Raw genomic sequence first — 25,901 nt, forward strand, 5'->3', positions numbered from 1 at the left:
CCCTTGAAGAAACCATGCTGACTATGGCCTATGTTATCATGTGCCTCCAACCACCTGAAAACCACTTCCTTAACAATCAACTCCAACACCTTTCTGACCACTGAGGTCAGACTAGCTGGTCTATATTTTCATTTTTCTGCTCCTCTCCCTTCTTGGAGTGGATTTTTCAGTTCTCCAGGACCAAGCCAGGATCTACTGGTTCTTGAAAGATCATTACTAAAGCCTTTCAGAACCTTGTGCTGTAGACCATCTGGTCAGGGTGACTTACCTACCTTCAGACCTTTCTGTTTCCTAAGCATCCTCTCACTAGAATATCCTCAAACTTTTGGCATACTGCCATCATCTTCCACAATGAAGGAGGATGCAAAATACCTATTCAATTTGTCCACCATTTCCTTGTCTCCCATTCCTACCTTTCCAGCAGTTCAATATCCACTTGTACCTTTCTTTTACACTTTATATATTTGAACAAACTTTTGGGAATTTCTTTAATATTACTGGCTTGCTTACCTTAGTATGCTGCCTTTTCCTTCTTTATGACCTCTTTTATTGCCCTCTGTTGGTTCTCGATCCTCTTAACTTTCCATTTAATTTTTGTCTATGACATGTCCTCTCTTTAGCTTTTATGTTGGCTTTCACTTCTTGTCAGCCATGGTTGCATCCATCTTACCTTCAGAATACTTCTTCTATGGGAGTTATCTATCCTGTGCTTTCTGTATTGTCCCAGGAACTCCAGCTATTGCTGCTCTGCCATCATCTGTGCTAAAGTTCCCTTCCAATCAATTTTGGCCAATCCCTCTCTCAAGCCTCTGTAATTGCCTTTACTCCACTGTAATACTGATTCATCTGACTTTAGCTTCTCCTTCTCAAACTGCAGGGTGCATTCTATCATATTATGATCATTGCCTAAGGGCTCTTTTACCTTAAGCTCCCTGAGCAAATACGGTTCATTGCACAACACCCAATCCAGTATAGCTGATCCCTTAGGTGTTCAACCATGAGTTGCTCTAAAAAGCCATCTCATAGACTCTCTAGAAACTCACCCTCTCGGGATCCAGCACCAACCTGATTTTCCCAAAAATATGGTGCATATGAAAATCCACCATGTCTATCATAACACTGCCCTTCTGACATGCATTTTCTATCTCCTGTTGTAATTTGTAGACCACATCTTTGCTATTGTTTGAAGGTCTGTATACAACTCCCACCAGGGTTGTTTTAGCCTTGTAGTTTCTTAGCTAAACCCACAACAACTCTACACCTTCTGATCCCATGTCACCCGTTTCTAATGATTTGACTTCAGTTTTTACCAACAGAGCCACCCCACCCTCTCTGTCTACTTGCCTGTCCTTGTGATACAACTTGTACCCTTGAATGTTAAGCTCCCAGCTGTAATCTTCTTTCCGACACGATTCAGTGATGTCCATGTCATACAAGCCAATCTACAACTGTGGTAAAAGTTTGTCTACCTTATTTCATATACTGTGTGCATTCAAATATAACACCTTCATTCCAGTATTCATTACCCTTTTCGATTTTGTCAGGCTTTTACGCTGGAACTCACTGCAATATCATTAGCCTGCCATTGGTAGCAGTCTCAGTACACACAGCCTCAGTTTTTAAAACCAATTACTTCTTCCTCAGCACTATTACTCTGGTTCCTATTACCCTGCCAAATTAGTTTAAACTCGCCCAAACAGCTCTAGCAAACCTGCCTGCGAGGATATTGGTCTCACTCAGATTCAGGGGTAACCCGTCCCTTCTTGTACAAGTCATAGACTCCTCAGAAGAGATCCCAGTGATCCAGAAATATGAACTCCTGGCCCCTGTACCAATTTCTCAGCAATACATTCACCTGCCAAGTCATCCTATTTTTACCCTCACTGGTACATAGCGCAGGCAACAATCCACAGGAGTATTCTGCCCTGGCTGTCCACTTTCCTTCCTTCTCCTGATAGCCACCCAGTTACATGCCTCCTGCAACCCTGGGGTGACTACCTCTCTGTAGTTTCTTTCTATCATTCCCTCAGTCTCCCACATGAGCTAAAGGTCATCGAGCTGCAGCTGCAGTTCCTTAACACGTTGTCCGAGGTTCTGCAGCTTGGAGCTCCTGACCTGGTGCGCATGTGATTAACCAGGAGGTCTCGCAGAACTCCCGCATTTCACATGCAATACAAAACAGCGCCTCTGGAGCCGTTCTCACTGCACTAACTGTGCTCCAACAGATGAGGAACGAAGAATAAACGTACCTCAACCAAGCCCGACGAGCCAAAGCCACTGTGACACTGGCCCACTCATACAGCAGCCACTCTGCTTGCCTTATTTTTATTCACCCTTTCTAATGCATCCTTTTCACTGATTGGGCGCTTTCCAACACCAAAATCTGCCGCGACGCGCTGCCTTTTTTGACCTACAGCCACGGACGTCAGTGAAATCACCGCTTCCTCTCGTGACTTTTTGCAACCCAACTCCTCTGCTACTTAAGCAACGTGTTTATGCCCTCTTCCCAAGTACTGAAAAATTATCTTTGACCTGAAACTTAAATTCGGTTTCTCTTTCCACAGATACTGCATAGCCTTAGGAGTGCTCTGAGTATTACCCTTCTGCTTTGGGGTAGTAATCGCTTTCAACCCAGTTGAATATTCCCACTTTCTTTTTAAATGTACTAGCTGTCTGTGAGTTACTAGTCATAGTTGTCAAACTGTGACATCAATTGTCAGGTTTGGTTATTCAAGTATTTAAGATTGTTTAATGTCACTTTTGTACACAAGTGTAAATGAGACATCAATAGATAAAGAATAAAAAAAAATGATAAATACACAAAACATCTTATATACGTAGAATGATTATACATCTATAAAGTGATGCTAGGCACTGTAGCGTCTGTACATAAAGTGGCTGACAGGAAATGATAAAGTGGTGGTGGGTTATTAACCAGAAGCCAGCAATTTCCACTGCCCCCCTCCCCCCAACGCACAAAACCAGATACAAACCAGAATCAGAGCACATCTCTATATAAGGTAAAGTTAGTCAACCTCGGGAGCATTTGCAAATTGCTAGAAATGGTATTTAGGGTTTCATCTTGTGAACACTCCTACTGCTGGAGGAGCTCAGCAGGCCGGGCAGCATCGATGGGATAAAAAGCACAATGTTTCCAGCCGAAACCCTTCGGCAGGACTGGAGAAAAAAAGCTGAGTAGATTTGAAAGGTGGGAGGGAGGGGGAGAGAGAGAGAGAGAGAGAAACACCAGGCGATAGGTGAAACTTGGAGGGGGAGGGATGAAGCAAAGAGCTAGGAAGTTGATTGGTGAAAGAGACAGAGAAGGCCATGGAAGAAAGAAAGAGTGGAGAGAGAAAGAGAGGAACACCAGAGGGAAGTGATGGGCAGGCAAGGAGATAATATGCTTCAAGATTCAGGGGAGAAGGTTTAGGACGGAGATGAGGAGAAACTGTTTTTCCCAGAGAGTGATGAATCTGTGGAATTCTCTGCATCAGAGAAGCAGTTGAGGCTTCTTCACTAAATATATTTAGGAAACAGTTAGATAGGTTTTTACATAAAAGGCAGGTAGATGGAGCTGAGTTTATGGACAGATGAGCAATGAGCTTATTGAATGGTGGGGCAGGCTCAATGGGCCGGATGGCCTACACCTGCTCCTATTTCTTATGTTCTTATGAGAGAGGGACAAGGAGATGGGAAATGGTGAGAAGGGGGGTGGAGGCATTACTGCAAGTTCGAGAAATCGATGTTCAGGTGGGAGGCTACCCAAACAGAATATAAGGGGTTGTTCCTCCAAACTAAGTGTGGCCTCATCATGACAGTGGAGGAGGCCATGGATGGACATGTCGGATTTCTCAAGCTTCCAGTAATGCCTACCCCCACCACCCCTCCCCTTCACCATTTCCCACCCCCTTGACCCTCAGTCCGAAATGCTGGCTGCACTTTTTTCCATTAATGCTGCCTGGCCTGCTCAGTTCCTCCAGCATTTTATGTGTGTTGCCTGGGAATTTTATGACACTGCATTGATTTGTCATTTTACTTCAGAGTATAATCATTATGATGGCATTTCTGGGTAGAATCATGCTAATCAATATATTGCAATCCTTCATGACACACTCAAGCACCTAGGTAACACATGATAACATCTCAGCCACTTCCAATGGCAGCTCAGCACTTATTCACCGTTTCTCTAAACTGATTTTCAAATCTCCAGATGATTCTTAAGCTTTGTTTCCAAATAAAGCTTAAGAACAGCTTCAGAGAATAAAGGGACATCCCTTTAAAACTGAGATAATGAGTTATTTCTTCAGTCAGGGTGGTGAATCTGTGGAACTTGTTGCCACAGATGGCTGTGGAGGCCAAGTCATTGGATTTATTTAAAGCAGAGATTGATGGGGTATTGACTGGTAAAGGGGTTAAAGCTTATGGGGAGGAGGCAGGAGAATAGCACTGGAAAAAAGCAACAGTGGAGCACAGCTGATGGGCCAAATAGCCTCTGTCCTCTCTGATATTTTATGGTCTCAGAACTCACTTAGTGGGAGTACAACGAAACAGGTTAAAAATTGCCCAATACCATACCAATGGATAAACTAAAATGTAAAATATCTTCCAAGACACCTCGGAGTTAAAATTAAGAATAAAGGTACATCAAAACACAATTGTATTTTGGTGATGTTTTAGCAGATATATTAACACAAGCACACATTTTTTCAAGTCTTTTACTGTTGATTCATTCTCAGAAAGATTCAGGATTAAAATGGTCTCACTTTATTAACTGAATTCTTTCAGTGATGTATCAATTTAAAAGGGTTGATTATCATAGAGTTAATGAATATAGATTTGGTGTTCTCTTCGCAGTCTTAGCCAATCAAGCAGAAATTCAACATCTAATCTTCACTTTCCCTCTTACACACATCCAGTTGCATTTTAATTGAAATGACACAGAAAACAATTAAGCTATATAAATAGGATTAATCAAAGAATTAAGAAATAAAATAAAATCTATTTTGAACACTGAAGTTTTAAATACTCTTTTGAAGGAATCATTGTCACAGTTTTCAAGGCCAGAGATTGTTCAGCAGTAATTATGATTTAATATACTGCTAGAAACTCGGATAATAAGCCTTAGCATATCAGATCTGGCACCATGATTATAGTGCATAAAGTTTGTATCAATCAGCCATTCTGTGAAAACGACCGTAGAAGATCTTATAGAGGAGCAAAATATTACTGATAGAATTTTTGGTTTTCTACTAACTGCACCTTTACAGATATCGTAAATTCCTGTCAGTTTCACAGAGCACTGATAATACTGACTCCTAATTCCTGGCAAACCGATGAACCAGGTCTGGTTCACTGGCATTGATCCTAGCTATATTGTATAAAAACATGTCTCTTCCGATTTCTTTCTCTTACTACTTGAAATTCAAACTGACTACAGACCTGGGGAAGACAGGAAGTTACAATGAAATTTGGTTGTAGATGCAACTCAAAATTCTGTGTATGAAAGTTGTATTTCCCACATGGTTTGTCAGTTGTGCCTTTGTGGATGAAAGATTTTCTGCGTTGGGACAATTTTATTCCTTCATAAGGATATTGCTGGGAGACGTTAGCTCAATGTGCACCTGTCCTTGGTCATTATGATATTGCTTAACCTCACCTGGTACATCTCAGGTAGGTCAGCACTAAATCAGTTTTTTATCAACTCCTTGCAAGGAACCACAGTCCCTAGTCAATACAATCACTATGCTCCACTCCCCTTAATACTAAACGCAATCAGGCTTTTTCCACCAAGGTTGGGTGGGACTCTAAGCAGAAGTCATAGGTTAAGGGTGAAAGATGAAATGTTTGGGGAGCTTCTTCATTCAGGGGGTGGTGAGAGCATGGTATAAGCAGCCAGTGCAAATTGTGGATGCAGGCTTAATTTCAAAACTTGAGGGATTTGGATAGGTGCATGGATGGGAGAGGTATGGGGGAGGGGGCTATTGTCCAGGTGTAGATTGTTGGGACTCGGCAGAATATTTTGTTCTCCTTACATTTGTGTATAGGAAATGACATTAAGCAAACAGGATTGGCTAGATGGGCAGAAGGACCCATTTCTGCGCTGTATAGTTCTATGACTCCAAGTCTCCACTAACTCTGAAAGCTCCTTCCAGGTGAAGCAGCAACTTCTTCAACCTCTCTTGTCTGAATCTGACGTATCATAGAAACATAGAAAACCCACAGCACAACGCTAGGCCCTTCAGCCCAGAAAACTGTGTCGAACATATCCTTACCTTGGAAATTGCCTAGGGTTACCCATAGCCCTCTATTTTTCTAAACTCCATGGACCTATCCGCAAGTCCCTTAAAAGACCCTATCATATCCACCTCCACCACCGTCGCCAGCGGCCCATTCCACGCACTCACCACACTCTGCATAAAAAAACTTACTCCTGACATCTCCTCTGTACCTACTTCGATGCACCTTAAAACTGTGCCCTCTCGTGCTAGCCATTTCAGCCCTGGGAAAAAAACACTGACTATCCACATGATCAATGCCTCTCATTATCTTATACACCTCTATCAAGTCACCTCTCATCCTCTGTTGCTCCAAGGAGAAAAGGCCAGGTTCACTCAACCTATTCTCATAAGACATGCTCCCCAATCCAGGCAACATCCTTGTAAATCTCCTCTGCACACTTTCTATGGCTTCCACATCCTTCCTGTAGTGAGGCAACCAGAACTGAGCACAGTACTCCAAGTGATGTCTGACCAGGGTCCTATACAGCTGCAAAATTATCTTTCAGTTCCTAAACTCAATCCCACAATTGATGAAGGCCAATGCACTGTATGCCTGCTTAGCCACAGCATCAATCTACGCAGCTGCTTTGAGTGTCCTATGGACTCAGACCCCAAGATCCCTCTGATCCTCCACACTGCCAAGAGTCTTAACCATTAATACTATATTCTGCCATCATATTTGACCTACCAAAATGAACCACTTCACACTTAACTGGATTGAACTCCGCCTGCCACTTCTCAGGCTAGTTTTGCATCCTATCAATGTCCTGTTGTAACCTCTGACAGTCCTCCACACTATCCACAACACCCCCAGCCTCACAGCAATATCATAGCAGGTATTAATATTTCTATTAATTACTTTAAGGAATGCTTCAATAAGCAGACATTATCATCATCATTCCAGAGTGTGTGCTATATTCTAGATTAAAAAGGCAAAACTTTGACTATGTTAACATGGAAAGGAAGCTGAAAGTATTAAATATTGCCAGGTCTGGATAAGCTGAAAGGGGTTAGACAAGGTACATGCTGTGAAGAAAAATCCTCTTGTCGGGAAATCTGGAATCGGGGAACAGAGTTCTAGATGAGGGGTTGGTCTATTTAAGGTGAAGATGGGAAGAAATTTGCTCTCCCTGACAGTTGTGAATCTCTGGAATTTCCTACTCCAGAGAAATGTGAAGACTGAATGACTGGTTGTACACTCATAGCCATCAAGTATATTTCTGCATGCCCATAGTCTTCTGCTGTCGTATCCCAGCCACTTCAAGGTTTGACATGTTGTGTGTCCAGAGATGCTCTTTTGCATGCCGTTGTTGTAATGCCTGGTTATTTGAGTTAAACTATCACCTTCTTTTCAGCTTGAACCCGTCTGGCCTTTCTTGCTGAGCCCTCCCATTGAGAAGACATTTTCACCCACAGAACTAGATGCTTTTTGTTGTTTTTTTTTTAAAACACACCATTCTCTGTAAACTCTGGAGGCTGTTGTGTGTGAAAGTTCCAAGAGATCAGCAGTTTCTGAGATACTCAAACCACCTCGTCCAGTACCAACAATTGTTCCACGGTGAAAGCCACTTGGATCACATTTCTTCCCCATTTCTGATGTTTGGTCTGTACAACAACTGAACTTCTTGATCATGTCTGCATGCTTTTATGCATTGAGTTGCTGCTGCATGGTTGGTTGATTATATATTTGCATTAATGAGCAGATGTACAGTAGTACCTAATAAAATGGCCACTGGCTGTATCCAAGTGCACACAAAGAGTGTTTTTGATCTACAAGGGAGTCCAGAAAGAATCTGAAGCTCAGATCAAGGCTAGATCAGCCATGACCGTATTAAATGTGAGTCTGAGATGCTTAGTTCTGCTTGCTTATGTTTTCACTTCACGCTGTTGCTAAGAACATTTCCTCCCATGCTTGTTCCTGCCCGACTCCCCATCTCAAATTGTGATGTACATTTTTTATGCATCTTTAGTAAGCTACATTTTCACCTCAAGGGGTCTCTCTGAATTTGCTGACTGTGGAATGAGGACTATTAAAACAAATTTAAATCTGGCACATTCTACTTGCCTCCACCTCAAGGTAATTTAAATTCTCGCAACATACACAAAATGCTGGAGGAACTCAGCAGGCCAGGCAGCACCTACGGAAATGAATAAACAGTCAATGTTTCAGGCCAACTGAGACCCTTCAGGACTGAAGTTCCTCCAGCGTTTTGTCTGAACTGCTCGATCTCCAGCATCTGCAGATTTTCTCTTGTTTGTAATTTAAATTCTCCTCAACTAATCTATAACAAACACTTAGCTCATGTCCAGTCTTTCAAATAATATTCAATAAATATTTAATTTCCTCAGTCCACTGAAATCTCAAATAGGTATTACCAGTCATTTAAGCTCCTAAATTCTATGTATTTAATTTTGCATAGATTCCAAAAACTTGCTTCTATCTGAATTCTCTGAAATCCATTAGAACCCTTTTTCATGAATGCCCCCAGACTTGCTCAAGATTGAAATGTAATTCATCTGTTGAACATTGTTGTAAAGAAGTTTTTAATTTACAAATACTTTTGGTATCCATATTGCATGGGTTTACACAATCTACATACATAGTCTTGTCATAGAAGGACCACAAAGGCTGAACAAGCTGAATTACTGCTGTTTCCAACAAATCTATTCAATCATCTTACCTTCAAGGTGCAGCCACATCAAGCGTCCCTTTACTTTTGTGATTGAAGCTACACATATTTCTGCAAGGTTACACAGGGTAACCGCCTCCAACTTCATATTTTTGGTGAAGCCCCGACTGAGTGAAGTCTGAAGATTATAACAGAGTAAAAGACTTAAAAATTTAACAAAGATAACGATTCAAGTTTATTGCCATTCAACCATACACATGTATACTGCCGAATTAAACAATATTTCTCCTGACCGAGATGCACAACATAATACATACAACTCACACACAATATAACCACAAATGGTAAGGTGCAGTTACAGCACAAGTTCAAAAACAAACAGCTTAAGTCTACTGTCGCTTCAAAGACGATGAGATCTGGGTGGTGGCAGGGAGTTCTAAGTCTTACAGCCCGGAGGAAGAACGCTTCCCATTCTAACAGTTCCTGTCCTAATGCTATGGTACCATCTGTCCGATGGTAGGGATTCAAATAGACTGTTGGACTGGTGGGAGGGCTCATTGACAATGTTAAGGGCCCTGTGTGGAAGAGAGACTCCGATGATCCTCTCAGTCCTCGCAATTCTTCGTAGGGAATTGTGGTCAGATGCCTTGCCGTTGCTAGACCAGGCAGGGATGCAGTTGGTTAGGAACCTCTCAATGGTGTTCTGGTAGAATGTGATTAGACTGGGGGTGGGGAGCCTCACTCACCTCAACTTCCTCAAGAAGTGGAAATGCTACAGTGATTTCCTAACTAAAAAAGTGTAAGGAAGCAGGTGAGTTTGTCCATTATGTGCACTCCCATTAACTTGGTGCCCCTTAACTCTCTCCATGGAGAAGCCATTTTTGTGCTAATAATGGTATATTTAATAAACACATTTTTATTAAGACCTATGATCATGCAGTTTTTAGCGGCAAAATACACTGAAACGTTATAACAAGGTCATGCGTCATAGTGAATCTTGTGCAACAGTATAAATTTAAGGTGATAATTGGCGGAATTAAAACTTAGCAGCTTTGTAACAGATTTTTAGAAGGTAGAGTGTGAATTCTTAATACAATCAGAATTTTAAAATTTGTTCTGAAGGTGATTGAATTAAGAATGCCTTTTAATCAAAAATAGCAGAAGGAACCTATAAATATTCCTACAAAGATATATAAATGAAGGGTTTAATTATATATAATTAAGTGGTCAAGAATTTCACTGGACCAGAGAACATTGCATTTTTCATTAATATTCAGTTGTGAAACTGATCTAACATTTCTTTTACTAAAGGTCAAATTATATGTCTGAGGGCATTCGAATGGTTTTTGAAACATTCTAGGGTAAATTCTCATTATTAAAATAATATTACCCAAATTTTAGAAGCATTAAATACAATGCAACCAATTTAATTTTCAAATTCCCACACCAAGAAATAAAACTAACAGATGAAATATTTGAAAAATGGAATCCATTAACAAGAAAAGCAGAAAATAATTCTGGGTTAATTGTTCAGCTTACATGACTATAACGCTGTTATTTTGTATACTCTTTTGTTTGCTGCTGAAAGATCAAAACAATTTAAAATATGATTTATTATTTCTTTGTTCTTTGTAAATTAACAAGGATTTTTGCTTGGTCTACATGTACTGAAACAATAATAAAATACTGAAACAGGCCTTTTGGCCCAATTCATTCCTGTTGACCAACAGTCCTATTTGCCTACAGTTTCACCCCTATTTCTTTGAACTTTTCTGACCCATGTACCTTTCCAGGTGTCCGTTACATGCTGTTCATGTACCTGCCTCAAACACCTCCTCTGGCAGCTCATTTTATACATGGACCACGAGCCCAGCAGAGATCGCACTTTCTGAGGAAGCTTAAACAAGCATCACTCACCACTAACATCTTAACTACATTCTACAGAGGCGTGGTTGAGAGTGTGCTGACCTTTTGCATCACAACCTGGTACTCCAGCTGCAGTGCTGCTGACAAAAAAGCCTTGCAGAGGGTGGTTAGGGGAGCAGAGAAGGTTATTGGGGTCTCCCTACCTTCTGTCCAAGACCTCTTTCGGAGTCGATGCCTCCAGAAGACACGGTACATCATTAAAGACCTCTCACACCCTCTCCATGAACTGTTTGTTCTTCTGCCATCAGGTAAACATTACAGGAGCATAAAAACTAAAACCACAAGGCTACTAAACAGCTTCCGCCCACGGGCAGTCAGACTGCTAAATAGCTGCTCTACCTGACTTTGCTTTGGACACTTTTAATTTGCACTGGACACTTACAACTTTAACTGACATGTGGCTGTTGTGTTTTACTATTTATTGTTAAGTTTATTATATAGTGTTGCGCTTGTTATGTTATCATTGCACTGCTCCTAGGAAACGCTGTTTCATTCTGCCCTGCAGAGCTGATGTACGGTTAGAATGCCAATAAAGTTTTTGACTCTTGAACCTTGTGAAGTGACCACCCTTCAGTTTCCTTTTACATTTTTCCCCACATACCAGAGACCTCTGCCCTCCCATTGGCCAATCCCGTTCCCCAGCAAAAAGACTGGATGTTGACCATATCACTGCCCCTCATTAGTTTATGCACATCTATAATGCCAAACTAGAAAATAACCATCCTGGCAAGCATATCGACTTCACAAGCCATGAGGTATGATAGATAAAAGTACATTAGAGGGTTCCTACCAGTGGAGGACATCGCTAATTCAGTTACATTAAAAAGATCAAAACAGACAAACACAAGAGACCTCATATTACTCCATAAAATAAATGATTCAAATGTGTTCATTAGGAAAATAGATGAAGATAGTTATTTAAATGGCTTCTAATTATACATTTACAAGAGAAACTGCTAATCCAGCTTGATATATATACTCTTTAATAGCAATGCCTATGTTGTGCCTGAAGGCAACCTTCAGAGATCAATGTCAGAACAAAAGATTGCATGTCTGTACTTATTTAGGGGCCGATGGTATCAAACAACCCAGTACTGTGGTGAATATCCTATGGGAAACTGCAGAAATAGCAGCAGGTACTTTGTGCATTACACTATATCAGAAAGAATTACAATTATAACAGACATATTTGTAACAGAATAAGAACTACCTTTTAAGTGGGGAATTCATGCTGAAATTTTTTAAATAGCTATTCTAGATTTTAAAAAATATTTATTTAGACTTAAAAAAATAGAGATACTGTATATTCACAGGCTCTTCTGGCCCAATAAGCCTACACTGCCCAATTGCACCCATGTGACTAATTAACCTATTAATCTATATGTCTTTGGAATGTGGGAGGAAACCAGAGCACCTGGAGGAGAAAGTCAGAGCACGGGGAGAACGTGCAAACTCCTTAGGGTGAGTGGTGGGAATTGAACCCTGATCACTGGCACTCTATTAACATTACACTAAACACTGTGCTACCCTGCCACCCCATCAATGCGGAGAGAGGGACCACAAGTTGTCCATAAATCAAAAATCATACATCATTGCATTTCATTGTAAACAAATGCACATCGCTCCATTTATAGGTACAGGTGTCTCCCCTTTACAAAGGTAGAGCGCCCCTATGAAACCTTTCTCAAGCTGAAATGGCATAAAGTAAAAAACCGTCAATTTATATGGGAAAAATTTTCGTAAAAGCGAAGTGGTGTAAAGCAAACATCAATAAAGCGGGGGGACACCTGTACTTGCGCTGGAATCTCTAATTCTTGCTGCAAAGCAAGTAGTCAGTAAATCAGGTGTACTTTCCTAGAAAAAGAATTGTATAGAAGTTGCTTTCTGTTCATTACAAGATCATAAATTCACAGGAGGAATCAAGGAATTTGAGAGGGCATTTCTGGTTGGGGTTTGTACTAGTACATCTGAGTTTAACGCAGTGGTGAACACACTCAAAGTTCAAAGCTCACAGTAACTTCATTATCAAAGTATGAATATATTACCATATACTATCCCAAGTTTCAGTTCTTTGCAGGTATTCACTTGCATTGTTGTATCTTTTGAGCACTTCGTCATTGAACACAATGCAACAGAAGCTGGATCCGCCATTATCAGAAAAGTGACTGCAAAGCAGGCCCAAGAACAATACAGGACCAGAAACACTGAAACCTTCAGTGAAATATGATTTATCCTGACTTGATTTGCATTCCCAAAGTATTTCTTTGCTCCATCCTGGACATCACACTATCCCTGGCTCACTGATAGTCCTGTGTTGGGTCACTCAGGAGCACAAATTGCATGGGGATTCACGGCATCCTTCTATGTGGCCGACTTGGAACGGGCCCTTCAAGATTTAACGACCTGCCCTGCAGAAAATTCAGCAAAGACATGGCAATCACAATGATGTGCTGCAGCTGCCACTAAGTCTTGCTGCACATTTTTTCTTGCAGTAAGAACAATGACAGCGTGATTTCAATAGCCCAGCAATCAATCGCGTAGTTTTTCAGGTGGCTCTGAACTGGTGACAACAACACGCACGTGTTCAGCCCCACGTTAACTGCATTCCTAGAAAGAGTCCATACCATTATTTTCCATCACAGAAAACGGTGTCAGCTGTGCATGGGCTGAGAAATGGGAGCTGGGAAAAATGGTTTATTTATCCTCCACTCAACAAAAAAAGCACTCCAAGACAGCGAAGTTCATTACATATCTCAACTTGCTGCGAATTATGAATGAGTGGATTTCCATTTCCTGAAAGGCTTTAACACCGCATTCCTTGTACTGCTCCCAAGATGGTGACTGGGTCCAGAACGCTACTGAATGCTATTGTGTACAGTGTGCCTGCGATTTAACATCAGTGTAATAAAAGACTGGGATTACACATGGGAAGAAGGAGCAGTCGGCCACACAACAGCTCCAGCACAGCAATTCAGCTGTTGCTTTCTATCCCCGGGCAGGCTAGGAAAGGAAAATGTCCCAAATCCTTCTATAACAACCTCATCTGCAAGTGTTGCAACCTGTGAGGATTTGTGAGGATCCAAATTCACTTGTTCTTCCTGAAAGGAAAATGGAGGTTTGTGCGGGTGGGAAGAGCAGGATTGATCCTGGAGTAGATTAAAGGGTCGGCATTGTTCTATGTCACACTACTATAAGATCATAAGACATAGGAGAAGAATTAGGCCATTCAGCCCATCAAGTCTGCTTCATCATTCCATCATGGTTATTAACCCTCTCAACACCATTCTCCAAACATTTCCCCAGAACCTTTGATCCCCTGCCTAATAAAGAACCTATGAACTTCTGCTTTGAATATGTTCAATGACTTGGCCTCAACAGCCATCTGTGACAATGAATTCCACAGATTCACCATCCTCTGGTTAAAGAAATTCCTTATCTCGGTTCTAAATGGACTTCCCTCCAATCTGAGGTTGCGCCCTCTGGTCCTAGACTCCTTACTATAGGAAACATCCCTTCCACATCAACTGTCTAGGCCTTTCAATATTTGATAGGTTTAAGAGCCATCAAACACTCCCCATAAATTAACCCTTTCATTCTTTTGAAACTCCTCTGGCCCCTTTCCAATGTCAGCATCACCTTTTCTTAGATAAGGGGCTAAAAGCTGCTTGCAATACCACAAATGTGGTCTGATCATTGCCAAGTCCCTTTGCACCTCTGGATTATTAATTTCCTCCCTGTATAGGAAATAGTCTACACCCTTATTCCTTCTACCAAAGTGCACGACTATACATTTCCCTGTTATATTCCACCTACCAGTTCCTTGCCCGTTCTCTCAATTTGTCTAAGTCCTTCTGCAGATTTCCTGCCTCTTCAACACTGCCTGCCCCCCCCCCCAGCTATCTTCACATCATCCACAGACTTAGCCACAAAGCCATTGATTTCATTGTCCAAATCACTGATACATCACATAGACAGAAGCAGTCCCTGCACCGACCCCTGCGGTGCACCACTAGTCGTCGGCAGCTGACCAGAGAAAGCATGCTTTCAGTATCCTGTCACCAGCTTGGGCTAAAGCTCACAGGAGTTTTATAGAAGGAATGGGGAAACAGCCTATGATTCACATGGGACAGAAGTTCAACATGCCCGGTTCTCTATCTTCTAGAGTAGAAGAGTAAGAATTGATTTTGATTAAAATGTCTACTATGGAAGATCCTGACAGAAATCCATCTTAAGGATAAACATCCAACCTAGATCGCCCTTCGGCCCATGATTTAAGGTCAATCTAATGCTTCCTTCCCACACGTCCCTCCCGTTTTTTAACATCCATGTGTTTATCTAAGAGTCTGTTAAATGCCCCCATGTATCTGCCTCTACCCCAGGCAGGGCGCTCCACACCCCCACCACTCAGTGGATGCTTTGTTTTCTGGGAGAATCTAGACGTAGAGAGTACTGGTTAAAAATAACAGCCCACAAATCAAACAAGTACATTTTTTCCTCGCTCAAATTGTTAAGTATTCTGAAACTCTTTTCCTCAAAGGGCAGCTGGAAGCTGAACCTCTGAAAGTTGTAGCATCATTTAGAACTTAGTCTGAGAACTTATGAACCAACTTATGAACTAAATGACCTGTCATTACATGTTTATGCTTTCCACTCCTTCTAAATAGTAGTAAAATGTTAGCTGCCTGCCAATCTTCTGAGAAGACTTTTGCAGCCAGGAAGAATTTCTGGGATGTCTCTCATCCAGGTTGGCCTTATCCAAAGTTTTACGTGCTTTTTCTTCAGTCACAACTCCATCTACTTGGAGGACAATGTTGAAGTATTCCACAAGAATCTTACCCACATCCTCTTCCTCCGCACACTGGGTTACATTTTTGGTGCCTCATCAGTCCTGTTTCTTAGTAGTTATTCTTATGTACTTTACACCACTATTAAACATTTCCAGGCTTCTTTAGAAACAGAAAAGCTACAGCACAATACAGGCCCTTCGGCCCACAATGCTGTGCTGAATATGTACTTACTTTAGAAATTAACTAAGGTTACCCATAGCCCTCTATTTTTCTAAGCTCCATGTACCCATCTACTAGTCTCTTAAAAGACCCTATCGTATCCACCTCCACCACTGTTGACGGCAGCCCATTCCACGCACTCACCATTCTCTGCCCTGACATCTCCTCTGTACTTAATTCCAAGCACCTTAAAACTGCACCCTCTCGTGTTAGCCATCTCAGCCCTGGGGAAAAAGCCTCCGACTATCCACACGATCAATGCCTCTCATTACCTTGCACACCTCTATCAGATAGATTTCACTGTTCCATTGCCCTTGCTTTATTTCCTTCAGTCCTTTCAATTTCACCACAGCACTTTTCTTGGATAACTCTCTCGATTTTCCCTCTTATCATACAAGCCTCTATGCTAGAAATACTCGACAGGTTAGGCAGCATCTGTAGAACAGAAGTGATTAATGTTTCAGCCCCAAAATCTTTGCCAGGCAGAGGCTGCCTGACCTGATGTGTGCAAAGTTTTTGTTTTTATTTCAGATTTCTAGCAATTATATTTTTTGAACATTTATTTACTCTTAGGAATTCAGAAAAGAGTAACTCTGCTAACCCTGCTTTACTGTCGAGCATGGAGGAGCCAGTGCAGAGAATCGGAAAAGCTGCAGAAAGTTGAAAACTCAGCCAGTTCCATCATGGGCAATGGTCTCCCCAGCATCTAGAACATCTTCAAATGGTGATGCCTCGAAGACAGCATCCATTACTAAGGACCCCCAACACCCAGGATATACCCTTTTCTCATTGTTATGATCAAGGAAGGGGTACAGGAGCCTGAAGACACACAACATTTTAGGAACAGCTTCTTCTCTTACGCCATCAGATTTCTGAATGGACAGTACCTCACTGTTAGTTTCCTTTTTGCTTTCTTTTTGCACTATTTAATTACCTACATTTACACACACACTTCTAAATGCAATATACAGACTGCTGCCGCAAAACAACGAATTTCACTACAAATGCCAGTGAAATTAAACCTGATACTGAATCTCTGAAAGTCCACTGTGGAAGTCGAAGGCCCAGTATCTGTGACTCCACGAATCCACTGGAGAAAGGAGGCCAAAGATGGCCTCTCCTGGGGTTAGAGGACTGCCCATGCATGTGAGGGGGTAGGAGGGAGGGATGGCAGGGGCTCATTTTGCCTGTTGTTGCTTGTTATATTCTGTTTTGCTGTGTTTATGGGGAGTGTGTTAGTTGGTGTCAGAAGGTGTGGTGACAGCTGCAGAGTGCCCCCAGCACATCCTTGGTCGTGTTGGCTGTTAATAACACATTTCACTGCATGCTTCAATAAATGATAAATAAATCTGATTCTGAATCAAGTTTTCAATCAACTGATCATAAGAAAACCACCACCTTCAAGTTGCCCTCCAGGTCGATCAGCATTCTAACTTGGAAAATTCATTACTGGTCACTCACTATTGGTGGATTCCTACCCCTGAACTCTTCATTGAGAGCATCATGGGAGCACACTGATCACAACAAGACACGTCGCAGTTCATCATCTCCTTCTCAAGGGCAACTGAGGGATGGGCAACAAATGACAACTTTGACAGTGGCACTCAGGAGAGAACAGAAGTACATTACATAGGAACAAATTCATTTAAAATTCTCTTTCATGCCCGAAACGTCCTTTAATGTAATTTCAGCTATACATGGGATTAAGTAACGCACCAATCTTGTTAATACAAAGAATGCCGATACGATTCCTTGCTCAGCCAAGATTTAATTTTGGAGAACTCTCTGAAGACCAGAGAAAATACAGGTTTCCCCATTATGAGAACCTAAACGTAGCACACTGCAATATTGCTGAACGCTCGAAGTAAGTTTGTTACCTATCGACCCTGAAACCAAGGTATCAAACAGAAAAGATATCAAAAAGATGGAAATAGTGCCGGGATTTTGCCAGAACTTGAGTTCCTTAGTTACAGCACAAGGCTAATTAGGAAAGGCCTTTATTCCCTAGTGCGTGGAGAACGAGGGGAGATATGATAGAGGTATACAGAATTGTGAGGGGTGTAGATAGGGTCAATGCAAGCAGATTTTTCCACTGAGGTTGGGTGAGATGAAAACTGGAGACCATGGATTAAAGATGAAAGGTGAAATGATTAAGGGGACCATGAGAGGAAACTTCTTCACTCAGAAGGTGGTGAGTCTATGGAACGAGCTGCAAGAAGAAGTGGTGGAAGCAGTTTCGATTTCAACATTTAAGAGAAATTTAGACAGTTACGTGGTTGGGAGAGGTATGAAGGGCTATCCTCCCAGTGCACTCTGATAGGACAAAGCAGATTAATGGTTCCACACAGACTAGATGGGCCAAAAGGCCAGTTTCTGTGCTGTTGTGTTTTACGTTACATAGTTATTGTTATATCAATTATATTTAATGCATTAAAAATAACTTGCGTGAGTTGACAAAGGTACCCTTTTTAAAAAAAATAGAACTGACAAGATGGAGAAAAAGATCTATCAAAATATTTCATGAGCTGCCAGACAGTTTAGTTATGAAAACTCAGCAGCACAAAGAGATTAAGATAATTTGCGATCACTTTCCCTTTCAATTCCTTTATTCATCTCTACCAACTGCTCTCCCATTCACACAGCGTTTCTGCACAATGCCCGTCATTTCACCATCGACAGTGCTTTTTCTTCCCCCCATAGCTGATGCCTACCCTATCAGCTGATACGATGCCTCAATGGGAACACACACAGTAACAATGCAACGACTTCACAGTGTTTAAAGATCAGCCTTATTCACACGTACACAGAAACATACAGTGAAATGCGTCAAATCAAATCAGCGAGGATTGTGCTGGGCAGCCCCACATGTCGCTAAGCTTCCGGCGCCAACATAGCACGCATGTATACGTCTGACAATAAACACTGATTTAAAACTTGACTCTGACTCACTCAAACTGAGAATTTGCCCTCAGACCTCCTAATTGCTGCCAAACAGGCCCCAAAACAATCTCACTAACTTCCCAGCTTGCACCTTGCCACCACACAATTGCCTTCACGGTCTACGGCGGATTCAACAGTATGCCTTTAAAATTATTGGCCCAACAGCTGTTTTTGCACTTCCAAGGTCTAGCTCACTCTGTCAGTTTAAGCTGATACCTCATTATTTTCTGGCTGCGAAACACACAAAGTAAGAAGTTAATAGTGTGGTGATAATCCACTCATGATGTGCTTCAAGCTTTGCTAAGGTGGTTCCTGAATCACTGCTGCAACAACTGGCCACGTTAAAAGCAAATCTTCAATCTCCAGAACATTCCATAGAATTGTTTAATCCCCCCAGCTAACATGCGATTAATCTACAGGGACTAACAATAAATCAAATATGAAATAAAGCTCAAGTCAGGACTTCTAAAAATGTCACGGCAAAGAAGGATCCATTCCATGTTTGATTCAGAAATGTGGGAAATTGTTGGCAACGAACGAGACATGCAAACACAAAATGCTGGAGGAACACAGTGGGTCAGGCAGCATCAATAGATGGTAATAAAAAGTCAACGCTTCAGGCCAAGACCCTTCACCGGGACTGAAGGGGAATGGTGAAGAAGCCAGGGTAAGGTGGAGGGCAGAGGGGGAGGAGTACAAGCTAGTAGGTGATTGGTGAAGTCAGGTGAGAGGAAGCTGGCTGGGTGGTTGGGGGCTAGAGTTGAGTTACCAGGTGATGGGTGTAACTGGGCCATGGGAGAGAGAAAAGGAGGAGGAAATCAGAGAGAGGTAAAAGCAGCTGCGGAGAAGAGAGGGGCGAGAAGGGAATGGAGAAAGAGGGAAAGGGAAGGGGGAGAAATGGCCAAAGTTGGAGAAATCAGTGTTCATGGCTTCAGATTGGAGGCTGCACAGACAGAATATGAGGTGTTGCTCCTCCAACCCTCAGTGAGAGAGCAGAGGAGGCCACGAACAGACATGGAGGAATGGGAATGGTGAGTGGAACAGAAATGGATGGCCACCAGGAAATTCCACCTTCTGAGGCTGATGAAGCAAAGGCATTGCCAAAGCTGCCCCCCAATTGTGGTCGGGTCTCACTGATGACACCGGGACACCAGATACAACAAATGACCCTGATGGACTCGCACGTGAAGTGTCACCCCACCTGGTAAGACTGTTCGGGGCCTGACAGACTCACAGGTGAAGCGCCTATTGAATTCTTCCAGATTCTGGTAGAATAGCTCCATCACCTCCAGCATTTTCCCTCATTAATTCTCTCCTCTGTACCCCCTTATGCTGGTTAACATGTGTGTCATTGATAATGCTCTGGATTTGGGGCAGTAGGTTGCTGGTTCAAGCTTTAAACCAGCATGCAAAATCCACATCCCCATGCAATGTTGCCAAACTCAAGAATTTTTTGAATCACTACCTTTTGATTTAGATATCTCAGTGGCTTGTAAAGTCACTAATGGTCCCAGATGCAAAGACTTAACATTGGAAAATGTTACTCATTGCTGTCCATGGCACTGTCAGACTATTGACATTGGTTGTCCAGGTAACAAAAGTGGTTCAATAATCAAAGATAAAGGTTTCACTATTAAACTATCTCACTACATCTTCCACAAAGTTCTTTATTTAAAAATGTAAATAATCTCTAAAGTAAATTGCAGCTGTTTGCTTTTAGAAATCTTGCAAGATAAACAATGCCTTTTGTGCAGTGAACTCCATTACTTGGGTGACAGACCGGGAGTTTACAAGCATAACAATGAAGTTCTGTGAACAGTGGATTATTGACACTTGTGCCACTGGCTGGAAGCAGAATTTCCCTTCTCATTTTGACCTCTTTCCATGATATCTCCAGGAATCTAAAGAAGTTTGAAGCTCATATAAACTTAGTTCTGAGCATTTCCTTTCCCAGCACTGAAACTGGGATATTTAGCAAAAGGGAACACAACTGAAGCTGATGAGGTTCATGAACACCTGAGATTCTGCAGATGCTGGAAATCCAGAGCAGTACACAGAAAATGCTGGAGGAACTCAGCAGGTCAGGCAGCATCTATGGAGAGGAATAAACAGTGGATGTTTTGGGCTGAGACCCTTCATCAGGACTGGAAAGGAAAGAAGAAGCCAAACTGGTTATCTAAAAGAGAACTTTAATTCTTGCATAAACACAAGATACTGCAGATGATGGAAATCTGATGAACGATCTCAGCCTGAAATGCCAACTGTTTATTCCCCTCCATAGATGCTGCCTGACCTGCTGAGCTTTTCGTAGCATTTTGCGTTGTTTAAGAGGTTCACTCCTGGTTTATACAAACTGATCCCTTTGCAAACTCCAATAGCAAATTGGTAGTATCCAGAACATTTTCACCAAGCAATGCCTCAAAAAGGTGGCATCCATCACTAAGGACCCCCCACCACCCAGGTCATGCCTTCTTCTTAGTGCTACCATCAAGAAGGGGGTATAGAAGCCTGAAGATGCACACTCAACAATTCAGGAACAGCTTCTTCCTCTCTGCCATCTGATATCTGAATGGACAGTGAACCCACGGACATTACCTCACTACTTTATTAATTCTGATTTTTGCACGATTATCAAATTAAATCACCATATATTACCTTGAGACTCATTTCTTGCAGACGTTCACAGTATATACAAAGATACACAGAATTAATGAAAAATCTCACACAAATAAAGACAGGAAAACAGCAAATGTGAAAAAAGGCAAACTATACAAAGTAAATAAATAATATTGAGAACATGAGTGTTGTTTGCTCAAGTTAGCTTGAAAGGAATTTCAGTTTTTAACTCAAGAACTTACAGCACAAATTTGACACTAATTTTAGACAATTATATGTTGGAAACTAATTTGGTTAAAAAAAAAACAATTACAAAAATGTATATAATAGTCCAAAAATATTATCATCAGATAATTCTAAGAACTATGTAAATTTCATAAGACTATTTCCCTGAAACAGTAAAAGGCTGTTAAATGCAATTATTATATAATAAGCTCTTGTAAATGCAGACAAAACTTACATTTCTGAAACAGTACTGAGACAGTGCCTCTGCTCCACATTGTTTAAGATAATCAGCCCAGTCAAAATCTAGACCAGGATAACCTGAAAGAGTAAAAAAAATTATTAAGCAATATTTAATATATTTTTTCTTTTCTTATCCAATTCTGATGGCCGTACACACACACACATACACACACACACACACACACACACACACACGTTATACACAATTTCTTACTGTAATTTATAGTAATTTTTGTCTTGCATTGTATTACTGCTGTAAAAGAACAAATTTCATGACATGTCAGAATCAGAATCAGACTTTAATCGCCAAGTACCTGTACACATACAAGGAATTTACTTCCGGCAAATGTTGTCTCTCTGCTCATAACAATAATAATGATAAATATAAATGAAAATATAGATTATACATACAGGTAGTGCAATCCAAGTAATAGTTAGCCGACAGTTAACCGGCAATGATGTCAATGATATTAACCTTGATTCTGATTTTGAAAAAAGATTGGGAGTGCATTTTCTCTGTGATAAACTTCGAAATTAAGTTCAATACCCAAAGGTGGACACTGATCTTAGTGTGGTAATGGTTCAGTTGTGCTTTGGTGCACATTTGTCAGAAATGTAACTGTACAACCGGTAGCTGAAACTTCTAATAAGGAGCATGTGGGCATCTTTGGTAGCTGTAGACTTAGATCTGAAAGTCTTCCCCAGGCAGCCCAAACTGAGATTCAGAAACTTATTCATCAGTTGTACATTGAAACATGCAGTGAAATGCTTTGTTTTTGTTAACAACAAACACGCCCACAAAACCCACTTAGAGATTCCGCTAAAACGGAGAGCAGATGACAGCTATTGAATCCTTCCTGCCTTGTCTGCCATCATAACAACTAGGCCCAGCTTTGGTAATTGGTTTGTTATGCTCACATGTACTGATAGAGAAAAGCTTGTCTTGAATGCTGTTCATACAGATCAGTTCATTATACAGTGCATTGAGGTAGAACAACGTAAACATAATGGCTTTGATTTTGACAAGGCATTTGTTTGCAAGCCATTCAGACAGATTATTCTATACAAAAGTATATCAACTTTGTAAAAAAAAGGTAAAGAACTGAATGTAAAGTGTCAAAGCTACATTTCTAACTACCCGCATTTCCTAATTTATGCCGAACAAACCTTAGGACATTGCATCAAAATGATTCCAGTACAGAATGAGATAATTTGGGTCATATGTTCACATCAGCTCTTTGCACGGTGGTCCAGATCGCATGGAGATAATAGCTCAGTGGGCTGCAAGATGTGCCAGCTCCTTTAGCTATTCGTGAACTCGCTGCCATACCGCAACTTCAGTTGCTCCAGAGGGCCACTGCATTCTTTTTCTTTGCAGATGGAAATATTCAGTGGAGACTAAAATTGAGTCTGGGAATTCAGGGTGCTTTAGGTTGGCCAATCAAGGTTGAAGATAGGGATAGAGGTGAGAGGGAGGGTTTGCAGCTCGGGGAATTGCCCACTGGAACAGACGGCAGATTGAGGAAGAGGACTCATGGTACAGGACGAGGAGGTCTAAATGATGGAACAAAAGCATGGTGGGATCAGTAGGGTTCTATCCTGAAAACAGTCAGCCCAAGATTAACAAGGTTAGACCGAGGGCAAAGCAGACTACCTTCCCTTATGCGATAAAAGAAAGATGACATCATTATAAACACAAAAAATTCTGCAGATGCTGGAAATCTTGAGCAAAACACATACAGGATGGTGGAGAAACTCAGCAAGCCAGGCAGCATCTGTGGAGGGGAATAAGCAGTCGACATTTTGGGCCAAGGCCCTTCACTGGGACTAGCAAGGAAGGGACAGAAGCCAGAATTAGAAGGTAAGGGAGCAGAAGGAGTCCAAGCTGGCAGGTGGAAGTGAGACTAGGTGAGGGGGAAGGTATGCAGTTGGGGGGGGGGGGCGGGTGATGAAATAAGAAGTTAGGAGGAAGTAAAGGACTGAAGAAGAAACCTGATTTCTGTCAGCAATGATGTCAGATGAGCAAGTATGAATTATGCTGGGAAAGGTTCTGCTGAATTTCCAAGATAATCATCTCTTTTCACTCATTTTCAACTGCATAATCCTGAAATAAATTTAGCTACCAGATCTGGCCCTTTGTATTGCATTCATGCAGGTGTTTCAAAGTCAAGTTTATTGTCATGTACTAAAATATGTGCACGTACAGAAACACAGAAACTTGTTATAGAAAGTGGTGGGAATTGAACACCAATCGTTAGCTCTGTAAAGCGCTACCTGAACTGCTACGCTATCGGGCTCCTCTCCATGGATTTTCTTCCATTAAAAGAAATGTCAGTGACGCAGTTAAGATTTTGCATGTTATCTGTTTAAAAATGGTTTTCTCATAATAAAACGGCAGATTCTGGTTAATTCGTGTTTATTTACTGCAAGTCAGAAGTTAGAATTTAATGCCAACTGCACAACTTACACAGGTTCACATGTTCTTTTAGAATCACTTTCTCCTGAAGGTGATCAAAGGAGCTGCAATTTAAAAATTCACTCCAGCAACATATCACCTGCAGTGGAATCATTCCTGGGTATCATGGATTCATACAGAAAATTTATCGTCTTGTATAAAAGGGTGATTTTATGACTCTGCATTTTTACCACAGAATTTTTTTTACAGCAAGTTCTTTGTACTGCTACTTCCTTTCTATAAACTTATGTAGGTGTAAATATATGATTTCCAATACAGAACTGAAATTGTTGAGGAAAATACCAAATAATTAACCTGGTGACATCCAAGTATTTAGTGTGTGCATTTGGTCTCTCTCTTAAAGAGCTGCAAACATAATTACAAATCTGAACAACTTGCGGGAAAATAGTAATGCAATGTGAAACAACTTAAAGGTTAAAAACATAAATCATCCATCATGAATCAGCTTTAATACACATCATATTGGATATCAGCTGATTCACACAGGACGGAAATTCATGAATTACCAACTAACATGATGATTGTTCGCTATGCTTTAACCACTGTTGCTAGGCAACTATCAGCATTTGCATTGCAAAATCAGTACAAGATTTACACTCAGATGCAAGATGATGATCTAGTAAAATAATTTCAAAAATATGTTGTGTGGTTTTATTATCCAAAAAACTTATTTTTTTGTAAGTAACACCAACCTTTTGGGGGAGTAAGATGGACCCCATTTTTAAGGCACCATTGAACAGGTAGGATCCCTGGTGAATCAGCATGGCAAAGCATTGAGTTTTCACTAGCGTCTGGCCTTAAGTCATCAATTGTGATCATAAAATAGTGGTCGTTAAAAACCTACAGGATTGAAGAAAATTAAGCAAACATTAAAAAATAAGAAAATATTAACAATATTATTAAGAAAATTAGTTAAGCATTTATTCCCCCTCAACATCAGGCTCTTGAACCAGCCTGGATACCACAACACTGAGCTGATTTCACAACCCATGGACTCACTTTCAAGGACTCTACAACTCGTGTTCTCAATACTTAGTATTTATTTATTGTTTTTTTTTCATTTTTGTATTTGCATGATTTGTCACCTTCTGCACATTGGCTGTCTGCCTGACTTTGCTGTGTGTACTTATTCATTGGATTCTATTGTGTTTCTTTGCATTTATTGTGAATGCCCTGAAGAAAATCAATCTCAGGGCAGTATAGGGTGACATATGTATTTTGGTAATTAAATTTACTTTCAAATTTTGAACTTTGGAATTTAATATTTTGCTCGGGATTTAGACGAATAGGTTCGAATGGATAATATTTTTGAAATCGAGTTTTTAAGCATACCAGTGTACACATGCATTTTAAATAGCACAAGACATTATACAAAAACAAAATTAGGACAATCCGCTGATCAAGACTGCTCTGCCATTCCATCCTGGCTGATTTATTATTCCTCTCAATCCCATTCTCCTGTACTTTGACGCCCTTACTAATCAAGAATCTCTGCTTTAAACGTACCCAATGACTTGGGCTCTACAGCAATGCATTCCCCAGATCCCCCTCCCTCTGGTTAAAG

At 41.0% G+C, this 25,901-nt stretch overlaps 1 protein-coding gene across 7 annotated transcripts in view; it reads right to left on the reverse strand.

The window, feature by feature from the left end:
• sfmbt2 (Scm like with four mbt domains 2) overlaps positions 1-25,901 on the reverse strand; it is a 220,724-nt gene that overhangs the window by 74,212 nt on the left and 120,611 nt on the right. For all 7 annotated transcript variants that reach the window (XM_059987321.1, XM_059987320.1, XM_059987325.1 and 4 more), the window contains 3 exons: positions 25,030-25,177; positions 21,857-21,939; positions 8,960-9,086 (listed from right to left, as the gene is read on the reverse strand). In XM_059987321.1, the coding sequence (XP_059843304.1) occupies positions 8,960-9,086; positions 21,857-21,939; positions 25,030-25,177 (358 nt within the window). The remainder of the gene's footprint in view (positions 1-8,959; positions 9,087-21,856; positions 21,940-25,029; positions 25,178-25,901) is intronic.

Source organism: Hypanus sabinus, chromosome 13 (assembly GCF_030144855.1).
Source record: "Hypanus sabinus isolate sHypSab1 chromosome 13, sHypSab1.hap1, whole genome shotgun sequence".
Taxonomy (NCBI): Eukaryota; Metazoa; Chordata; class Chondrichthyes; order Myliobatiformes; family Dasyatidae; genus Hypanus; species Hypanus sabinus.